Here is a 20,499-nt window from a genome sequence, read left to right on the forward strand (position 1 = left end):
GTCTTGTTAGTCCTTCAAAACGAATCACCTCACTTTTGAGGATTAAATTTCATTTGCCGCTCTTTAGACCATCTGACGATGTTGTCCTGTAGTCTAAGACCTTCCTCCTCACTATTTACCACACCGTCAACATTTGTATCATTCTTAAACTTACAGATCATACCTCCTTTATTCATGTCTAGATCTTTAACGTACACAATAAACAGCAAGGGACCCAGCACCAAACCTTGTACACCACTGCACACAGGCTTCCAGTCACAAAAACATAATTTGACCATCACTCTCTGCTTCCTGCCAATAAGCCAATTTTGGATCCAGTTGGCTGAATATCTCTGGATCCCATGGGCTCTTACCTTCTTAGCCAGTCTGCAATGCGAGACCTTGTCAAAAGCCTTAATTCAGTCCATGTAGACTGCTTCAGCCTCACTGCACTCATCTACATACTAGTCACCTCCTTAAAAAATTCACATTTGTTGGATGTGAGCTCCTCCTTACAAAGCTACGTCAACTATCCTTGATTAATACTTGCCTCTTCAAGTGGAGATTAATTCTGTTCTTCAGAAATTTATTCCAATCGTTTCCCTACCACAGTTGGTCTGTAGTTTCTGAGTTTATTTCTACCACCCATTTTGAATAATGGTACCACATTAGCTGTCCTCCAGTCCCTTGGCACCTCTCCTGTGACCAGAAAGGATTTGAAAATTCCTATCAGAGCCCATGCAATGACCTCCCTTGCCTCCCCCAGCAGCCTTACCTGGGTGTGTGCATTTATCCACTTTTTTAAGCTAAAACCAATCCCTCCTCCCTGTCAATTTGTTCAAATATATCACAGTCCCCATCTCTGATCTCTACACCTACATCATTTTTCTTAACAGTGAATACAGATGCAAAGTACTCATTTAAGATTTCAGCTGTGTGTTCTGGCTCCACACACAAATTGGTACTTTGGTCCCTAACAGGCCCTGCGCTTTCTCTGGTCATTCATTTGCCCCGAGCATACTTATAAAATGTCTTTGGATTTTCCTTGATGTTACTTGACAGTGTTTTTGCATTTGCCCTCTTCACTGCTGTAATTTCTTTTTAAGCAATCCCCAGCACTTTCTATACTCCTCTAGGGCATCTGCTTATTTGAGCCATCGGTATCAACCATGAGTTGTATTTTTCTCTTTCCTGATCCAATCTTGACCATCCCTTGATATCCAGGGTTCTCTGGGCTTGTTGATTCTATCCTCTCCTTCATGGACACTTGTTGGCCCTGTACACTCACTGTTAACCTTTTTTGAATGTCTCCTACTGCTCTGATGTGGATTTTATTGCAAGTAGCTGCTCCTTGCCCGCTTTGGCCGGATCCTGTCTTATCTTCTTAAAATCAGCTTTCCTCTATTCAGAAACTTTTTTATTTCCAGTCCTTTTACGTTTTCAAAGTTGTTAATTGATGCAAAACACATTAGAGCATCTAAGACCCGATTAACAAGGCGAATACTTCCTGAGAAAAAGATTTTCTATGACTAACACTAGTCATGACTGACACACTGCCTACTCACTGTAAATACTCTGCTTCCTTCCATCTCTAATTCTAAGACTCTCTCACCAATGTTGTGGCTGCTACACTTTTAATTCACCTGGCTCTCCACACAGTTAGGTACTGATAACGTTCTTGTCAGTCTTCCTGAAAGTATTCTCCATGCAGTAAGTTTCAATAAGTCTCAAATCAGTTCTTCGTAGAAGCAAAATGCAGAAATATCCCAATAGTCAATGTTAAGTGGGAAGATTAAATTTGGAGTTGGGTATTCTTTTGTGATTCAGATCCATGTATGTTTTTGAGATGATGTTTAGGGAGATTTACTCCATATCTAACCCTGTACTGTCCCTGTCCTGAAAGTGTTTGATGGGGATAGTATAGAGGGAGCTTTATTCTGTATCTAACCCAGCGCTGTACCTGACATGCGAGTGTTTGATGTGTACAAATATCAATCTTTTGCGAGAAGTACTCGGAAGTAATTTAAGTTTACATTCTATCTGAAGGGCTTCCTGAACTTGAAGTGGTCCCGCTTTGCTCGTGTTCTCTTCACTCGATCCATTGCCATCACACCAACTCTGCTGGTGGCATTGTTTCAAGATGTGGAACATCTGACAGGAATGAATGACTTTCTGAATGTTCTTCAAAGCATGCAGGTGAGATGATTCTCCTTCAATAACAACATCTTATTACAGGGCTTTTAAATATACAAAGTTACTCCGCAAATAGACAACCCGAAGGAAAATCCCACACCAAGAAGAGATTAGTGGACTTGATAGAAAGCTTAGTGAAAGAGTGGATGAAGGTTTGAAGTTTGATTTAAATGATGGAAGTGAAGTTTAGAGAGAGGTTGTTCACAAAGCAGCTGAAGGTTTTGCCATTTATTGGGCCATACTGGGGAGAAAGGATGTACCCACTGGAGGTGATGACAAAAATTAGATGCATGGAAGGCATTGGGGGAAAATGGAGCGTTTTGAAGATGCAATAAAATTAGAGTAGATTGCTGTGTTTCAGTAAGATGAGGTTGAGAAGTAATTTGTTGATTTGGACAGAAATCTGAAGTTCAGTGTGTTGAAGGATGATGTCAACATAGGAAAGTGAGGATACAGTTGAAGGCCAAGTAAGGCTGGTATAGACCCAGAGAGTTTTGAATAAGTTGAAGTTAATGGAAGATGGAGGCCCATAAGCTGGGTTTTAGGAAAGGAAATTCTAGTTAAAAGCACTGTCAAAAGCCAAATTGTGGATGGTCTGTGGTCGTAGATGGGGCTGGAATTGGTGGCAAGATAGCAACACTTTGTCTAAAGACAGTGGTTTGACTGATCTGATGATATTGAGCTTGACTTTGTGACTAACCCACGCTTAAATGTTGGATACGCACAGATGCAGCTAGGAATCTTGATGTGCCTAAGCAATCAACTTTTGCAAAGAGTTTAAAGGCAATTCTAGAGCCAGCAGTATTTGGACTATATTGCTAATGTGGAATCCTGATGTGTGACCATATGTGCTTAACTTGCACAAATTGTGGGGTGAAATATCTGTCTTTTATCTGACTGGATTTCATTTATATTTTGTATTTATAACCAATGAACTTCTGTCGAATAGATTGAGGAGGTGGGATTAAGACACAAAAGGAAACAACTGTGGGCTTAATTGCCTTTCCGTGCTTCTAATGATCCATACGATGGATTCTTTGAGGAGTTGGGCATAGACGTTGATGTTTCCTTCCTTAGTTTAAGATTGATAATACAGTACAGGTCCTTTCTTCCAAAAAAAAAGATATTGGAACCTTTTTATCAGTTATCATTCTCTGCTAATTCACTCGCTTCAGTCCAATGCTCAACGTAGATGGGGGTAATGGGTGAGTTCATTCTTGAAAATCCCCAGATAAACCTTGGTAACCCTCATGATCGAATGTCCAATCCTTGCCCATAGGTAGAATGGAGAGAATTGGCCGGCATCTGCTCAGCCAATCACCGGCGGTTTCTCCTTCTACCATCTCCTTCCTCTGCTTCTGTGCAAGTCCAAACACCCATACAATTAGCACAGATACAGAAAGGTAATGTTACTACAGGACTTCATCACCTAATAAAGCAGTCGGTATGAATGAAAAATGAGCTCTTGGTCATTAAAAGTAACCCCTGAAAATCACACAGTAATGATCAAGAAAATCACAAGAGAGATGAATACAGTTATTTTGACTCCTGCTTTAGTGCCAGAATGCAACCCTTAGTGAATTCGACATCTGGAACACGCAACCCTGTCCTGGAGCAAGAGCACTAGCAAAACCAGATCCTCTCCTGGTCCCACGCTCTCTTTTCTGTCAGTTTTCAACTGTTGTCAGCAAGATATTGTCTTGGGGTGCTTGCCAAATACACCACAAATGTATAACAAAATAATTACTTGAATAAATGCAAATGCTGGAAGTACACAGGAGGTCAAGCAACATCTGTGAAGAACATAAATGGGGAACGCTTCAGGTTGAAGATATTTCATCAGACCCGGGAGAAAGTCGAGATGTGATCAGTTTTAAGTAAATGAAGGTGGGGGGAGGGTAGAAATAGACAAAAAGATGATGTGACAGGGTGGAAGACGGGAGAAATTAAATGACAGACAGTTCATGGTACAAGGCTAAAGGGAATGGTGATGGGACTAGCAAAGAATTAAAGGATTTGTCTCGAGAGGAAGGGTAAATGGTAGAATGGCAGCTGCCACCCAAAAGCAATGACAAGAGTGAAGGTAAGGGGAGGTTACTGTTCGAAATGGCCAAAATCAGTGTCGAATCTGGATGTCTGTAAAGTGCCTAATTAAAAGAAACGATGCTGTTCTTCGAGCTTGCATTGAACTTCATTGAAACGCTACAGGAAGCCAAGGACAGAGAGGCCAATATCAGAGCAAGGTGGAGAATTCAAGTGGAAGCTCAGTCTCACGTGGTTGAATGGAAGCATTTCTCAAAGCCTTCACCAAGTCTGTGTTTGGTATCTCCAACGTAGAGCAGACCACATCGTGAGCGAAATTGAAGCATATAAACTGAAAGCACTAAAAGGGAAGTGGTCTTCGGAGTGACGGAAGAGTGGACCAGAATGTCATGGAGGAAACGATCCCTTCAGAAAGCTTAAATGGGAGAACGAGGAAGATATCTTTGGGGAGGAATCACGCTGGAGTGGGGGAAATGATAGAGAATGATTCGTTCAACATGAAAGTTTGTGGGCTTGAATGTGAAGAATTGGGGGGGAAAAACGTGAGAACAGAAGAGTGGGAAACGAGTCACAAGGTCAAGGGCTCTCTCAACCATTGAAACCTGTAAGATCTTGAGGGGAATTGACAGGGTGGATTCTTAAAGGTTGTTTCCCTTTTCTGAGAGAGACTTGGACTACAATCAGCGGACTCTGTTAAAGAAAAAGGGATCTCCCATTTAAACTGAAGATGCAACAGAACGTTTTGAGTGCTGTTGACCTGTGGAATTCTCTATCCCAGAGAGCAGTGGAGACTGTGTCATTGAACCTTCTTAAGGCTGACTCCATTTAGTATGCAAAGTGTGTTGGAGGACACTGCTATATCTTGTAGTAAGCTTTCCATTGCCATGTGACTTCAAAGAGGTGTTTGCAAGGTTTGGAAATGTTTATGACCTACACCTTTAATGAGGTGATTACGATGGATCTAAAGTCATGTTTGAATGTAAGGCTTGCAATAAGACAGTGTTCCCCAATATAAAGTATGGAATGAAAATATTTTTTTCTTTGTCCCATACCTTTAGATCTGTGGCAACCAGATTTAGTCTTTCTACGTAATACTTGGTAAGGATAAAGGAATGATTGTAGATAAGTTGTGGAGAGGGACCAGATTTGAGGTATTGGCTAAGTTTCTGACCAATCATTGAGGAGTATTTTCTAACGATGAGTTTAGAAACATGTGGAAACCTGAATATTGTGGTCATGAATACTGTAGCTCAATGTCCTTTTAGCAAAAGGAATTGTGCAGTGATGAATGAAATGCTGCATAATGTCTTAGCAGATCAACCAAACTGCAGGCTGATAACTGCACTGACGTGTCATAAATAATTTGTTTCAGATGTTTGCAAGGCAATAGTCTCTATCATTTGGTCAAAGGGAAGAATTCTAAATTACCTTCTGTATTGGGTGATAGTTGCCTTGCTCTAGAGGGAACTGCAATTCATTTTTTTTCCTCCTGCATATTTGAATGCTTTACATGCAGGGAGAGGAGCTTTCATCAAGACTGTGTTCTCGGAGGAAATTCAGAGAGAACTTTGGCATTGTATAAGACTGTCCCAGATAATCTTTAATTCTGGGGATACGGCGTAGAACATAGAACATAGAACAGTACAGGCCCTTCGGCCCACGATGTTGTGCCAAACTTTTCCCCTAATCCTAAGGTCTATCTAACCTCCACCCCTACCTTATACTTTCATCCATATGCCTATCTAATAGCCGCTTAAATGTCCCTAATGAGGCCAACTCCACTACCCTCTCCGGCAATGCATCCCATGCCCCTACCACTCTCTGAGTAAAGAACCTACCTCTGACGTCTCCCCTATATCTACCTCCACTCACTTTAAAACTATGCCCCCTCGTAATAGCTACCTCCACCCTAGGGAAAAGTCTCTGGCTGTCTACTCTATCTATACCTCTGATCATTTTGTACACCTCTATCAAGTCACCTCTCATCCTCCTTCGTTCTAAAGAGGAAAGTCGTAGCGCTCTCAACCTTTCCTTGTAAGACCTTCCCTCCATTCCAGGCAACATCCTGGTAAATCTCCTCTGCACCTTTTCCAATGCTTCCACATCTTTCCTGTAATGAGACGACCAGAACTGGACACAATACTCCAGATGTGGCTGAACATAGGCTTTTGTATAGCTGGAGCATAACTTCACGGCTCTTGAACTCGATCCCTCTATGACTGAAAGCTAACACACCATATGCCTTCTTAACAACTCTATCCATCTGGGTGGCAGCTTTCAGGGAACTGTGAACATGAACCCCAAGATCCCTCTGCTCCTCCACACTGCCAAGAATCTTTCCATTAACCCTGTATTCTGCTTTCAAGTTTGTCCTTCCAAAATGAATCACCTCACACCTTTCAGGGTTAAACTCCATCTGCCACTTCTCAACCCAGCTCTGCATCCTATCAATGTCCCTTTGTAACCTAGAACAGCCCTCTGCACTGTCCACAATGCGACCCACCTTCATATCGTCTGTGAACTTGCTAATCCACTCTTCCACTCCTTCATCCAAATCATTTACAAAAATCACAAATAGAAGAGGACCCAGGACAGATCCTTGTGGTACACCACTCGTAACTGAGCACCATGTTGAATATTTTCCGTCCACTACCACCCTTTGTCTTCTAAGGGTCAGCCAATTCTGAATCCAATCTGCCACATTTCCCCCTATCCCATGCCTCCTTACCTTCTGCATGAGCCTACCATGGGGAACCTTATCAAACGCCTTACTTAAATCCATGTATACCACATCCACTGCTCTACCTTCATCCACGTGTTTGGTCACCTCTTCAAAGAATTCAATAAGGTTTGTGAGGCATGATCTACCCTTCACAAATCCATGCTGACTATCACGAATCAATCTGTGCCTATCCAAGTGATCATAAATCCTGTATTACAAAAGGGTAGACTGTAAGGAATGGGAAGGTCTTGTTAACGTAATAGTTGGTGATGGTAAGACGGTGGCTGTCCACATGGTAATCAAACTATTAAAGTTCGTTCCTCACAGATAATCAGGATTGATATCACACACCCTAAATCTGAGCAGCTGATAGAAGGTGAAGTGCCTGTACCTCTCTCATTCATGTGTTTTGTATTCGGTTCTTCAGGATCATCACAATAGACCCAGAGTGGATGATGGTAGGCTGAATGATCCTGGCTCTCGAAACACAGCTATCCCATCCAAAGACCAATACCTAAAGTGGGGACTTGGGAGAATGTATGTTTAACAAGGGTCCAGTGAATAATAGAGGGATGTGACTATTGTGGGATGTGCAGGAAAAGCTACTGACAAGTTCAAACATTGTTCAAATGTTCAAGATGAAGTAGTGAGGTCTATGTGAGGTAAGAGTGAAAAGTAAGAAAGTGTAGTGCGAGTTCTAATTGTGAGTCTGAGAGTGACTCTTGCATTAGAAAATGCTCACATACAGATAATGACCCCATGTTAGAGATCTTACTGTAGTTGTCCTGAAAAAAAAATCAAAGTATAAATAGAGACTGCAGCTTGAACATTTTACAATAAAAGGAGTACGTGACAGTCATGAGACAGGACAAAAAACAGAAATTCTCATGACTGTGAAGTTTTGTGATTGCCAGTAAGCTATGGGGCAAACTAATGAGGGGGGCAAAAACCAAAGAAATTGGATAGTTGCATTGGCTAGCTATTCAGTAGTACCAGATCAGGGATAGCCTGTCTTGTCACATAGATGGAATTGTACCGAAGCAGTCCTTGTAGCCTCGGAAGGCTAAAGCAAGGCTCGTTGTTCTGGGATTTGGAGAGTGACTGGGCAGTATGGCTGATAGTGGTCTATTCTACAGCAGGGAAAGTAATCCTGAAAGTCTCTTCAGATCTTTTGGCTACATATTCATTGGAGTGTAGATCAATTGACGTTAAATCTGTGTTTCTGAAGGGTAAAAGTATTCAGAGAGAAGTGTTTCTGAAAGTGCCTAAAGAGGCAAGGCATGCAGAGGGGAAACTACAGGAATTAAACAGCTGAGTTTATGGCCTGAACGATGGTTCAGATCTGTCTTGCTGAGAGGGAGCTGATTTCAATTAAGACCAGTATATATCAAAAAGCGAAACTTCTTCCTGATGAATGTTAATGATCTCTTATGAGGTGATACGGTGGAATTTGAAAGTACGTTAGTACAGCTCTGTTTATGTCAATCCCTGTGGATCCAGAGAAATCTTATTGACATAACCACATGTTGACAATTGATATTCTAAATTTTAAAAGGCCTGAATTTGTGCCCTTCCCCCTGAACTGTAATCGGGTTCCCACCTGCTATTTCAAAAGGCCTCCAGTTTTGGCTTGACTCCGCAAAAATCCAGCCCAGTTATTTTCGGAAAAAGCAGAACATGTAGAGATATATGGAGCTTTATCAATTGGTAATATTGGGGCAGAAGAAAGGCTAATTGTTGACTTATTACAGTCCTTTGTCGATGTTGAGATAATGAGGTAAAATAGAATAGACAAATAAGAAAATGGAGTGGGACTTTATTTTGTGGTCAAGATAGGTGGGATGTCGACCAATGCAGGGTAGAAACAGGTCGGACTGTAAGAAGATTAAAGCGGAATTCAGATTTTACATCAGGCTTCAGGGGCTTTTAATGTATTGGTTTCAATGCTAACAGGAATAGGTCTGGGTTGATCTACGTTCTATATAGAGTGCAAATGAGAAGAAGATTAAGGCTGGATCTTGTTAAAATGAAACCAATATTAGAAAAATAATCTCCAAGATCAAATAGATTGAAAGTTATAAATTCTGGTTGTTTCCCAAAAAAGAATGTTTGTACCAAAAGATTGTTGGGTTCCTGGAAGAGGGGCATGCTGTATCGGAATGATTTTATAAAGGGTATGAAATAATTTTATTCTCTGATTTGTTTTGTGTAAGGACCGTGGGTTTATTCTGTATTTTTGATTATTGGTTGAAATGAAAAAAGACCTGTTGAAAAACCAAGGATTATTGAAGGATTGCCACACTTCTTAAAGCACATAACCTGACACTCGTTGCAAATGTTGTTTATGTAGCGATTGTAACAAGGTCAGCCAGGTGGACCTCAGAAGATGGGTTCCCTGATTGGGGCTGTTAATCTGGCCCAATCAGGGAGCCCTGGCTGACAAAGAAACAGGAGTGTCAGAGGTTCTGTTCACTCCGAGCTGGCTCTGAAGGAGGTGGATCAGTGTCAAGGACTCTCCACATGTAAATAAAGGGTGACTTAGTGACAGGATACCAGCTTCTGTGGAGTTATTTCAATTTACATAGCTGTTTGTTCAAGCAACAGTGGAAGCCTAGTTTGCACACGAGCAGGAGCCATGGGCTGGGTATAAATGGAACTTTGGCTGGCAACATTGCAACACAGTGTCTCAGTGGTTAGCATTGCTGCCTCACAGTGCCAGGGACCTGAGTTCGATTCCACCCTTGGGCAAGTGTGTGTGTGCAGATTGTACATTCTCCCTGTGTCTGCGTGGGTTTGCTCCGGTTTCCTACCACAGTCCAAAGATGTGCAAGTTAGGTGGATTGGCCATGGGAAATTACCCATAGTGTCCAGGGATGTACAAGTTTGGCGCATTAGCCATGGGAAAGGGTAAGGGGATGGGGCTGGGTGAGTTGCTGTTTAGAGAGTTGGTGTAGACTTGTTGGGCCTAATGGCCTGTTCCTACACTATAGGAATCCTATTCTAACAAGTAGCTGATTAGTCTGTGGATGAGTGACCAGTTATTGATGACAAAGACCTTCTGCCTCTAAACAACAATGATTGGCTGCTAGGTAGCTGAATAGCATAGGGGTGTGGACAAGATCATTGGAAGCGACTGGTTCTCTGCAGTAAAAGCATCTCTCATCCAAACAGCCATTTTTTCCCCCTTTCTAGTTGCAGTATGCTGTGAGTTATAAAGGTTGTGACTTATCAATTAAAAGTGAGAAGCACTCATCTTGTGCTTCCTGCAAAAAGTGAAAGTATCTGGAGAAGGGAAGATTGAGAAGCAGTGTTCTGATCAACACAAGAATCATCTTAGCAAACCCTGTGGACGGAGACCGCTGAACTGCCTTCCCAGTCTTTCCCTCCACCCATGTTTGTTGTCCTGACTCTGTCTGTCCGTATGTGTGTGTGTGTATATATATGGGTTAGAGTTTCAGCTAGTAGAGCTGTATGTCAACAGTTTGTAATTGTTTATCTGCAGTTAGAATCTGTCTATTTGTAATGAATAATAATTCTTGTTAAGTACAGAAACCTGGCCCATGCATGGGTCTAAAATGCAGGCAAGTTGGGGAATTCTACATGATTTTAAAATCCTTTAATTTTTGTGATTGAATTTGGGAGTACTGGGGCTTGATTTCTAGCTCGCTACTACAGTAAGGCATTACCCTTGAAATATTGCTTGCAAGCATTAAGTTTACCTTCTTTTAAACAAAAACTTAAAAGTGTTCTGTGTTCCTTCTGGTTGTGTGTAATTTTGGTCTCTTCATAGTGGGTTACCCTTCAGACCCAGCTCTAACTGATAACCTTTCAACTCTTTGCAGTTGCCATTTGCATTGATCCCAATATTGACGTTTACAAGTATGGACTCAGTCATGCATGACTTCGCCAATGGTCTGTAAGTAATCCAAGTGCTTATTTTTCTTTCCTCGCTGCTTTTATAATTAAAGACAAGAATTGCGCAGTTCGCTTATCTGTTACTCTGCATGTAAAATCTTAGAATAGATTCCAACCTCAACTCAATCCTGCTTGTCTAGCATTCTAACTTGTTATACTTGAAGGTTCAAGATGTGAATAGGCCATTCAACCCCTCAGTACCATTCTGGGAGCACAGGCTTCAAATACTGCTTTTGGGTTCAAAGATACCAACGTGGACTGGTTTAACTGCTTCCATGTTGTAATTTCTGTATAAAATTACTCTGTTGACTGGAGACTCTGCTATCACAATTATGACATCTTGAATATAATTTTTTTTTTTAAATTTCCCCTCAGGGCATGGAAGATTGCTGGTGGAATCATTGTCTTTATCATCTGTGCCATTAATATGTATTTTGTGATTGTTTATGTTTCGAGTTTGGGGCATGTGGCACTTTACCTGATTGCAGCCTTCATTTCAGTTGCATACTTGAGTTTTGTTGCTTACCTGGTAAGTCCTGACACACATTCTTCTGTTATCTTGTAATAAGTCATAAAAAGAGCTTCCGTACTACCTCACTAGGCTCATGAACTGCTTGGTGCAGTGCTGATTCAAAGTAGGAAATTACAGGTTCAGTTAACTTTTTAAAATTTCAATATCTATAAATGATATGAAACAGGGGAATGTAGTAAACTGTGAGGACAATGGTGAAATGGGTGGGTGAAGAGCAAAAGAAATAAACAGGAGTGTGAAACAATACATTTGGTTGAGAGAAATGAGGAGAGGCAATATGGGTCTGCTTTTACAATCTTAAGGGTGCAGATACCAAAAGACGTGGGGCGAATATATATGCTTTGAAGGTATAAATAGTAGTTAAAAAAGCCTTTCAAAAACACAAATGGGATCTTTAGCTATAAGTATATACAACAGCAGAACAGAGTACAAAGCCAGAGAATCCACGCCAACCCTTTATAAAACATGAGTTAAGCAGAGCTGGAATGTTATGTCCAATACTGGGTACCATAGCATGTCAAGGCCTTGGAGAGGGCGCACACAAGATTTGCTAGAACAGAATTTGTGCTTGAGCTGACAAATGACAAGTTACATTTGAGCCACACAGCAGTAATCATCTCCAATAAAAGAGAATTTGGTCGTTGGCCATTGATGTTCAATGGCATTACCATCACTGAATCACTGAATGTCCTGGGAATTACCATTGACCACAAACTCAACTAGACTAGCTGGTGGAATTTGAATTCAATAAAATCTGGAATTAGAAGTCTATTATTATTTTTTTAAAAACCTATCTGATTCACTAAGGTCCTTTTAGGATGAAAACTGTCGTCCTTGCCTGGTCTGACTCCAGATCCACAGCTGTGTGGTTAACTGTTAACTGCCCTCTGAAATGGGCCAAGCTATTTTGAGTATCAAAAATAACAGCCTCAAAAAAGGAGGGAAAAACATACTCAACCTCATCCTCACTAACCTGCCTGCTGCAAGTGTGTCTGTCCATGACAGTATTAGTAAGAGTGATTACCACACAGTCCTTGCGAAGATGAAGTCACGTCTTCGCACTGAGGATACCTTCCATTGTATTGTATGGCACTATCACTCGCTGTTAAATAAGACAGACTTGAAACAGATCTAGCAACTCCATACTGGGCACCCATGAGGTGCTGTAGGCCATCAACAGTAGAGTCATACTGCAGCACAACCTGTAACCTCATGGCCCGGCATATCCCTCACTCTGCCATTATCATCAAGCCAAGGGATCGACCATGGCTCAACGAAGAGTGCAGGAGGGCATAGCAGGAGCAGCACCAGGCATAGCTAATAGTGAGGTGGTCAGCCTGATAAAGGCTAACACAGGACTACTTGTGTGCCAAGCAGCAAGTGACAGACAGAAATAAATGCTTCCTTAACCAACAGATCATTTCTAAGCTCTGCAGTCCCATCACATCCACTTGTGAACAGTGGTGGACACTCAATCAACTCACAGGAGGAGGTGGCTCCAGAAAAATCTGCATCCGAGCACATCAGTGCAAAAGATAAGGCTGATGTACTTGCAACAATCTTCAGCCAGAAATGCCAGGTGGATGATCCATCTCTGCCTCCTCCAGAGATCCCAGCATCGCAGATACCAGTCTTCAGCAAAATCAAATCACTCCATGTGATATCAAGAAAAAGTTGGAGACACTGGATGTAGTAAAGGCTATGGGCTCTGACATTTAGAATATGGTGTACAGTTCTGGTTGCCCTTCTGCAGGAAGGATGTTGCTACACATGAAAGTGTTTGTAAAGATTCACAAGGATGTTGCCAGGGTTTGAGCTATAGGGAGAGGCTGAATAGGCTGGGACTATTTTTCCCTGGAACGTCAGAGGCTGAGGGGTGACCTTTATTGAAGTTTATAAAATCATGAGGGGCATGGATAGGGTGAATAGCAAAGGTCTTTTCCCCAGGGTAGGGGAATCCAAAACTAAAGGGCACAGGTTTAACGTGAGAGGGGAAAGATTTAAAAGGGACCTGAGGGGCAACATTGTTCTCTGCTGTCTTGGCCCAGTGGTTAAGGCGATTGGGTTAGGAATCCATTGGTGTTTCTCTGTGCCGGCTCGAATCCTGCCGACTACGTTCCCTAAGCATTCACGTTTTTGCCCACTTTAAGGGCATTTAAATGGTCATTGGATAAACATATGGATGATAATGGAATAGTTTAGGTTAGATGGGCTTCAGATTGGTTTCACAGGTCGGCGCAACATCGAGGGCCGAAGGGCCTGTACTGCGCTGTAATGTTCTATGTTCTATGTAAAATGTGTGTATATGGAACAAGCTACCAGAGGAAGTGGTGGAGGCTGGTACAGTTACAACATTTGAAAGGCATCTGAATGGGTACATGAATAGGAAGGGTCTAGAGGGATATGGGCCAAATGCTGGCAAATGGGACTAGGTCAGATTGGGATGTCTGGTCGGCACAGCAAGTAGGACCAAAGGATCTGTTTCTGTGCTGTATGGTTCTAACATTCTGGCAATAATACTAAAGGCTTGTTCTCCAGAACATACTGTGCCCCTAGTCAAGCTGTTCTAGTATAGCTCCACACTGGCATCTACCCGATAACATGGAAAACTGCCCAGCTATATCCTGATTGCAAAAAGGTTTTCTTTCTGAACTGAAGATGTACCATAAGCAGCAACAGTTCTATACTCAAAAGAATAAGGCAAATCTGAAGGTTCATGAGAAAAGTGGGAAGAAATCTAATTTTAAGTGTTGCTTGAAATGTCAGCAGCACATCCGAGTTGGTTTACTCTCTGCAAGGGACGATGAGACTGTAAGCCTATTCTTTATAAATATTGCTATCTAGCACACACAAAAATCTCTGTGCTTTCAGGAAATTTGGGTGATTGTTAGATTACAGAAAGGAAAGAATTTACTAGTCAACTGTGCCTGTTGCTTTGACTCTGGTGTGATGGAAGAAATGCTCAGAGTGATCACTTTGTGAAGTGACTTTTGCTTTTGTTTGTTGTTTCCCCCCCCAGGCCTGGTACTGCGCAGTCTCACTGGGGGTCTCCTTTCTGAACTGTGGACGCACGGTAAGCAGCACCAATGCTGTGCTTATAGAAGAGCAAGGCGAGTCTGAGAGTTAACCAGAGAAAGCTCCTTTATACATCCCTGTATCAAGACGCTAGGGGTCTAGCTCTGTTGGGTTGCACCCTGAGCACCGTTTTGTGGGGAACCATACAGAAGCTACTCTAATCCAAGATTTCTCCAGAGGGCATTCAGTTAAACAGTCCCTGTGGATGAAGCAACCATTGTAGGGCTTTAGGATTTCAATTATTAATTAGTAACTTTTAAGTAAACCCCAAAGTTAACCCTCTACTTTTTAGATGTTAGATAATTGTGCAGATACAGCAGTGGATGATTGAGTGACCTCCACGAGCCTACTGCCCTCGACCTAATTGTAAATCCCAAACCTGTATTGTATAAAAGGTACAGTGTAGTCATGATTCAGATGTAGAAGTTCTGTTGTAAATGATTTGTAATGTTTTTAAATTAGAACAATTTTATGTATTGGAAAAAAAAAAATCAGTGCGTGGGCTGCTGTAGCTGAGCATTTGCTGGCTCAATGCTCTGGGCAGGTCTCTCTCTCTCCAAATCACTAACTGACTCAACAGTGCTCCTCCCCTACATGTCCAGAACATTCTATCTTTGGGGGAAGGGGTGGGTCCTAAAATTCACCAATAAACAGTGTTTTATCATTGAAGTATTTTAATTAAAGGTTGCCACAATTTGAAATATAGGTTGGGAGTGAAAATGGAAGTTTTATAAGTATGTGCAAGCAGGCGTGTGATGTATTCCTAAGGACCCAATTTCCAGTTTTCCATAATGGCACTGGATCAGAAACTGGGGTCTTGCAAACTCCTTCTGGACTGACTGAGTAGCTATGGTGTCTGCAAGGTTCAAACCCACATTTCCAGCAATGTTTGGAAAATGTGCTGCAGCAGGCTGAGCTGACTATTGGGTAAAGTTACATATGGAATGAATGGAAGATGTATTTATATCTTCTCTTTTTAATATTTAAATTTTAAAAGCAAATATTTTCACTTTTGAAGTTTAAATACTGAAGTGTTCCAGTTCTACAATGTGCCACCTAGTTGTGGTACGGGATCACATAGACCAGGAAGGCCTGAGGTTTTCATTAAACATAACAAGTAAGGGCTGGAGCCTACCCTTTAACCTGCCACTTTAACAAAGTCATGACAGATCTACCCTGGACCTCAATTCCTCTTTTGTGCCTGTTCATCAAAACATTCAACTCCCTGATATTTCAAAAATCTATCTACATCCTCTTGAAATACTTTCTAGCTTCCTTAGCTCTCTGGGGTAGAGAATTCCAGTCATCCACTACCTTCTGGGAGAAGAAATTTCTTCACATCTCCATTTTAAATGTGTCCCCTTATTCTGTAACTATGTCCCCTAGTTTAAGATTCCCCAACTAGTGGCAACATCTTCTCAACGTTAACCCTGTCAAACCCCCTTAGAATCTTGTATGTTTCAATAAGATCTCCCCTCAGTCGTCTTAACTCTAAGTCTAATAAATACAGGCCCATGTGTTTAGCTGTTCTTCATCAGTCGACCCCCTTCATCCATGAAATCAGCCAAGTGAATTTCTTTTGAATTGCCTTCAATGCCAATATATTCTATTTAAAATATGAGAAATAAAACTGTACACAGTACTCCAGGTATAGTGTCACCAGTGCCCTGTACACTTGTAACAAGACTCGTCAGTTTTATACTCCAACTCCCCAGCAATAAAGGCCATTTGCCTTCTAAATTACTTGCTGCACCCATTGTAACTTTTTGTGTTGCATGTACAAGAACACCCAAATACTTCTGCGCTGCACTTGGAGTGTCCCTCCATTTAAATAGTAATCTGCCATTTGATTCCTCCTACCAAAGTGCATGACCTCTTACTTTTCTATATTAAACCCCATCTGCTACACTTTTTTTGCCCACTCACTTTATCTAACTATATCCACTTGCAGTTTCCTCCTGTTCTCATCACAACCTGCACTCCCACCTATTTTTGTATCATCAAATTTGGATAAATCGCTCTGTTTTCTCTCTTTCTCTCCCCCGCCCAAGTCAGTAATATAGATGGCAGGCAACTAGTTGCCTCTTTCCAACCTAAAAAAAGACCTGTTAATCCCAACTCTAAACACTATCTTCTGTGTATAATGCAAGCTCATACATTACTTCCTATTGCTGTAAGCTCTTGTGCAATTACCTTCTGAAACTCCAAATACACTATCTCCTGTCAGTTTCCCTTTATCAACTCTACTTATTCTATTCTCAAAGAACTCCAAATTTATCAAATGTAAAAGAGAAAATTATAAAACCATATTGATTGCATGAAGCTTTTCTAAATGTCCGATTTCTTCCTTAATAATGGACTGTAGCATTTTCCCAACAACAAACATTAGCTGGTCTATAGTTTCCTGCTTCCTGTCTACCTCCCTTTATCAACAGAGTTACCTGTCTGCTGGAACCCTCCCAGAATCCAGTGCATTCTAGAATATTTCAATCAGTACCTCCACTATCTCTGCAGCTACTTCCTTTAAAACCATTGGATACAGGTCATCAGGTCCTGGTGACTTGTTTGCCTTTAGTCGCATTAATTTGTCAAGTACTTTGTCCCTCATGAGACTGTTACAAGATTTTCCTCCCATCAGTACTTTGCTTATCTAATATCTTTGGCATATTTATTGTGTCCTCCATTGTGACAACAGATGCAAAATACTTATTTAAATTATCTGCTGTTTTCCTGGTGTTTTCACTTCCCCAGTTGCATCCTCTAAGGTTCCCACACTGACATCAGCTACTCTTCCTTTAATATACTGATAAAAGCACTTGCTGTTTGTTTGTTTGTATATTTCTTGCCAATTTACTTTCATAATCAATTTTCTCTAAGCTTTTTAAATCATCCACTATTGGTTCCAGAAAGAAATTCCCTAACCTTTGGACTACAGCTCATTTTCACAGCTTTGTATGCCTTACTATTTTTTGATCTACTGACCTTCCCCTTCATCTATTTTCCCAGCCTGCTTTAGACATCTTTTTCTTCGTAATCTGTAATTGCTCTTATTTAATTTGAGATCCGAGCTGCTTTTCCTCAAACAGAATTTGAAATTCAACCATGTTCCGATCACTGCCTAAAGTTTCTCGCTAGCCCAGAAGAAATGTCCTGGACCTTGGCACAAGGTAGACAAGCCTTTGAAACTCTGTTCTTTGCTGCAGAGAACAGTATCTATTCCTATATTATCCCCTTTTACTACTAGGTTTTTCTTCCCTGCCTCCACTTGTTTTGGACTATGGTGCTGTGGTTAGTTCCACACCTGGAGCAAGAACCTTTTTAACTATTGGACAAGGATACTAGCTGAGGCTCCTCCAAAGCTAAACTCTGGATCCCCATACCTGTCTCGCTCACAGTCACACGCTCCCATCCCTGACCACAGACTAAGTTTAATGTAATTAATCTGAGGGCTGTGGCTACTTCCTGAAACTGTGGCCAGGTAATTTCTTTCCCACCTACCTGTTTACCTGAGATGTCTTGGCTCTGACTGTGCTCTCTGCTATTAGTATTTATCTCCCGCTGCCCTTCCCGTGCAGGTCCACTCTTTTCTTCTCTTCTCTTAAACTGCTTTCCCTGCTCTCTCTTGTTTGAGAAGTTGCTGTCCCTGCTCTGTCTCTCATTTTCAGAAGCACAGGATCCTCCTCTGTCACTCTTTTAGCTGCTGGTGACTGTCTCCAGGTCCTCCTCAGCTCAGTTTAAGGTTTAATCTATGGTCTGCAATGAATTCCCTGATCTCAACTGAGATTACAGTTTATGGCTCTTAAGTAGCAGGGGAAGAGTTTAAAAAAAAAAATGATTCTTGATTACTGTTGCCACACTTAACTTGGTCTATTGTGTGTGGGCGTTGGGAGGATCAGGCATAGCTGTGATCTCCATCACTGTCAAAGACCTGTCTGAGCTAGCACTTGGGAGATGGTGCATTGAGGTGGCAGAGAGTGCCTGGCACCATAAAACAGTATCCCAGCAAGAGATGATCTTTTTTGAGGGGGAAAATCACTGCAGCAAAAGAAAGACGCATCCTCCACATGCCATTTGCTCCAGTTCATTCCAACAATGGTTTTGTGGATTCTGTGTATTTTAACCCTGCTGGTCCTGGTTCACTCTCTCGAATAGAGGTTGTACTGTCAGACCTGGCACGAATCAGATTTTTACAGATTATAGTTTGATTTGCCCCAAGTTTGATCTTCAGAGAATAGTCCTGACACACACTCAGAATCTCAAATTAAAATCAACTCGATCCAGATGATAAATTTCATATGAGAATTTGTTTTCATCAATGCAAGCAAGTTAATGCTGCAGTAAAGGTGGTTCAAATGGCAGCATCTCCTTGCCCAAGTTCTGCAGTTAACCCTGGTAGATCAAACAGTACAAGTGTTCTTTTTCAAAACGTCAAATAACAGATGTGTTAGAAGTAATGATAATCATCTTTAATAAGAAGTATTCCAAAATCAATCTGGTATTCCAGCAATTTTAATAGTCATAATTCCCCCTAAACTTTCCTTTTCCTGCCTCTCAAAATAATTCTCTTGAGAATCCAGTTTCAGGTGCAAAAGTGGGCTAGCCTTCACCTCCCTCTGTCACTTTGTGCCCTTTGCTGTGGGGTATCTTGGCACAAGGCCCTCAGGCTTAGAGTACCAAAGGTATATCAAAGAGAAGGAATCAACCAGGGCAATAAAAGTCGAGCATTGCTGATCATGATATCTTGAGACAGTATGAACTCAGAAGAAAACAAGTTTGTACAGTTTCTCCAGGATGGCACACTAATGCTGTTCTGAGATTAGGAATCGGATGCACTGTTGCATCAAAGTATTCTTTACTCTTTTTAGAATCCATGTTGTATATCTACATAGTTGTGTTTGTTGCTGGGAATCTGAAATGGAAGGTGTTCCATTCCCCAGTACTAAAGTTCCTGATTTTAATAACTGCAAAACTCACAAGAAAGCTCTGCCTCTGTTGACAGTGTTGGTAAACTCTAAAAGTATAACATTCTGTGCAAATATGTTTGATACACTAGGTCTCTCTGATAGTGCTGCACTTATTTTTTTGTGGGAACTGTTTAGAGTGGAAAACTGGCTGACGTCACCTCAACCAGCAAGTTGTGAAGTTTGGTCATGGGGGTGGGGGGAGGTAAAATCTGTTCTAAATGCTACCCTCTGGTCCTCAAAATATTTCAAGCCTAGAACAAGAAAAGTCTTATTTATAGTAATGACAACAGGGCTACCTAAGTTTATTGTAAAGCCTTCCATCAACGGTTGAGTATCTGAGAACTGCTGGATGTTTGTTCCATTCTTGAGTGAGATGCTGCATTTGATTAAGGAGGGGAGATGTGCAGCCGAAGTGCTGATTTAGAAATTCTACTAGTGGTTGAGTCTGAGCATCAATTTGTGGTGTTGTATATCTGAAACCAGTGCCTAGATTTGAACTCTGCCTCAGACCTTCAAATAACCATCAGGCATTCTGTTTGCTCTGACGAGAACGGACAGCGTCTCCTGTTTAATCCTCCTGGTTTTAAGCATCTCCATGTTTTTCTCCATTCTCATTTCCTTTGCTCGTTTCCTTCACGAATGTAGACATGTCACAACCAGCAGTTTCCAAATCTCCTAACCATGAGCTATTTCTCTTCATTCCATGATTCATCATCCTTCCCCTTAGTAAATCTGAATGGGTGGGAATAGTAGAAGCATTGGGGAATATTGCATAGGGTGAGAGGATGCAGGCGAGAGCAGCTCTGCTTTGTCATTTTTTTGTTACATATTTGGAAATCATTGACAATAGTTGCGCTGAGCACAAAGGAGCAGCAAAAGCCTGTGATGAAGAATCCAATTGTAATTTTCTAGTTTGATCAGTTTCTGATCATGAAGTCTTCAGAATTCTGTAATGGCACCATTGATTTTTTTTTTAAATAAATCAGTTTGCTTGTGTGTCTCTGTTATTGTGTTTATGAAACCTGAGTAGTTTTTAAAGCAATTGTAGACAATGCCCTATGTCACTAGGGCCTCAT

At 41.4% G+C, this 20,499-nt stretch overlaps 2 protein-coding genes across 7 annotated transcripts in view; one reads left to right on the top strand and one right to left on the bottom strand.

Annotated features, from left to right (window-relative positions):
* The window catches only part of slc11a2 (solute carrier family 11 member 2), a 137,700-nt gene that overhangs the window by 110,157 nt on the left and 7,044 nt on the right, over positions 1–20,499 (top strand). For both annotated transcript variants that reach the window (XM_048618791.1, XM_048618790.1), the window contains exons 13-16: positions 2,026–2,175; positions 10,780–10,853; positions 11,228–11,381; positions 14,404–14,457. In XM_048618791.1, the coding sequence (XP_048474748.1) occupies positions 2,026–2,175; positions 10,780–10,853; positions 11,228–11,381; positions 14,404–14,457 (432 nt within the window). The remainder of the gene's footprint in view (positions 1–2,025; positions 2,176–10,779; positions 10,854–11,227; positions 11,382–14,403; positions 14,458–20,499) is intronic.
* LOC109925297 (HIG1 domain family member 1C-like) overlaps positions 1–20,499 on the bottom strand; it is a 151,434-nt gene that overhangs the window by 109,260 nt on the left and 21,675 nt on the right. The window lies entirely within an intron of this gene.

Source organism: Rhincodon typus, chromosome 41 (genome assembly GCF_021869965.1).
Source record: "Rhincodon typus isolate 14 chromosome 41, sRhiTyp1.1, whole genome shotgun sequence".
Taxonomy (NCBI): domain Eukaryota; kingdom Metazoa; phylum Chordata; class Chondrichthyes; order Orectolobiformes; family Rhincodontidae; genus Rhincodon; species Rhincodon typus.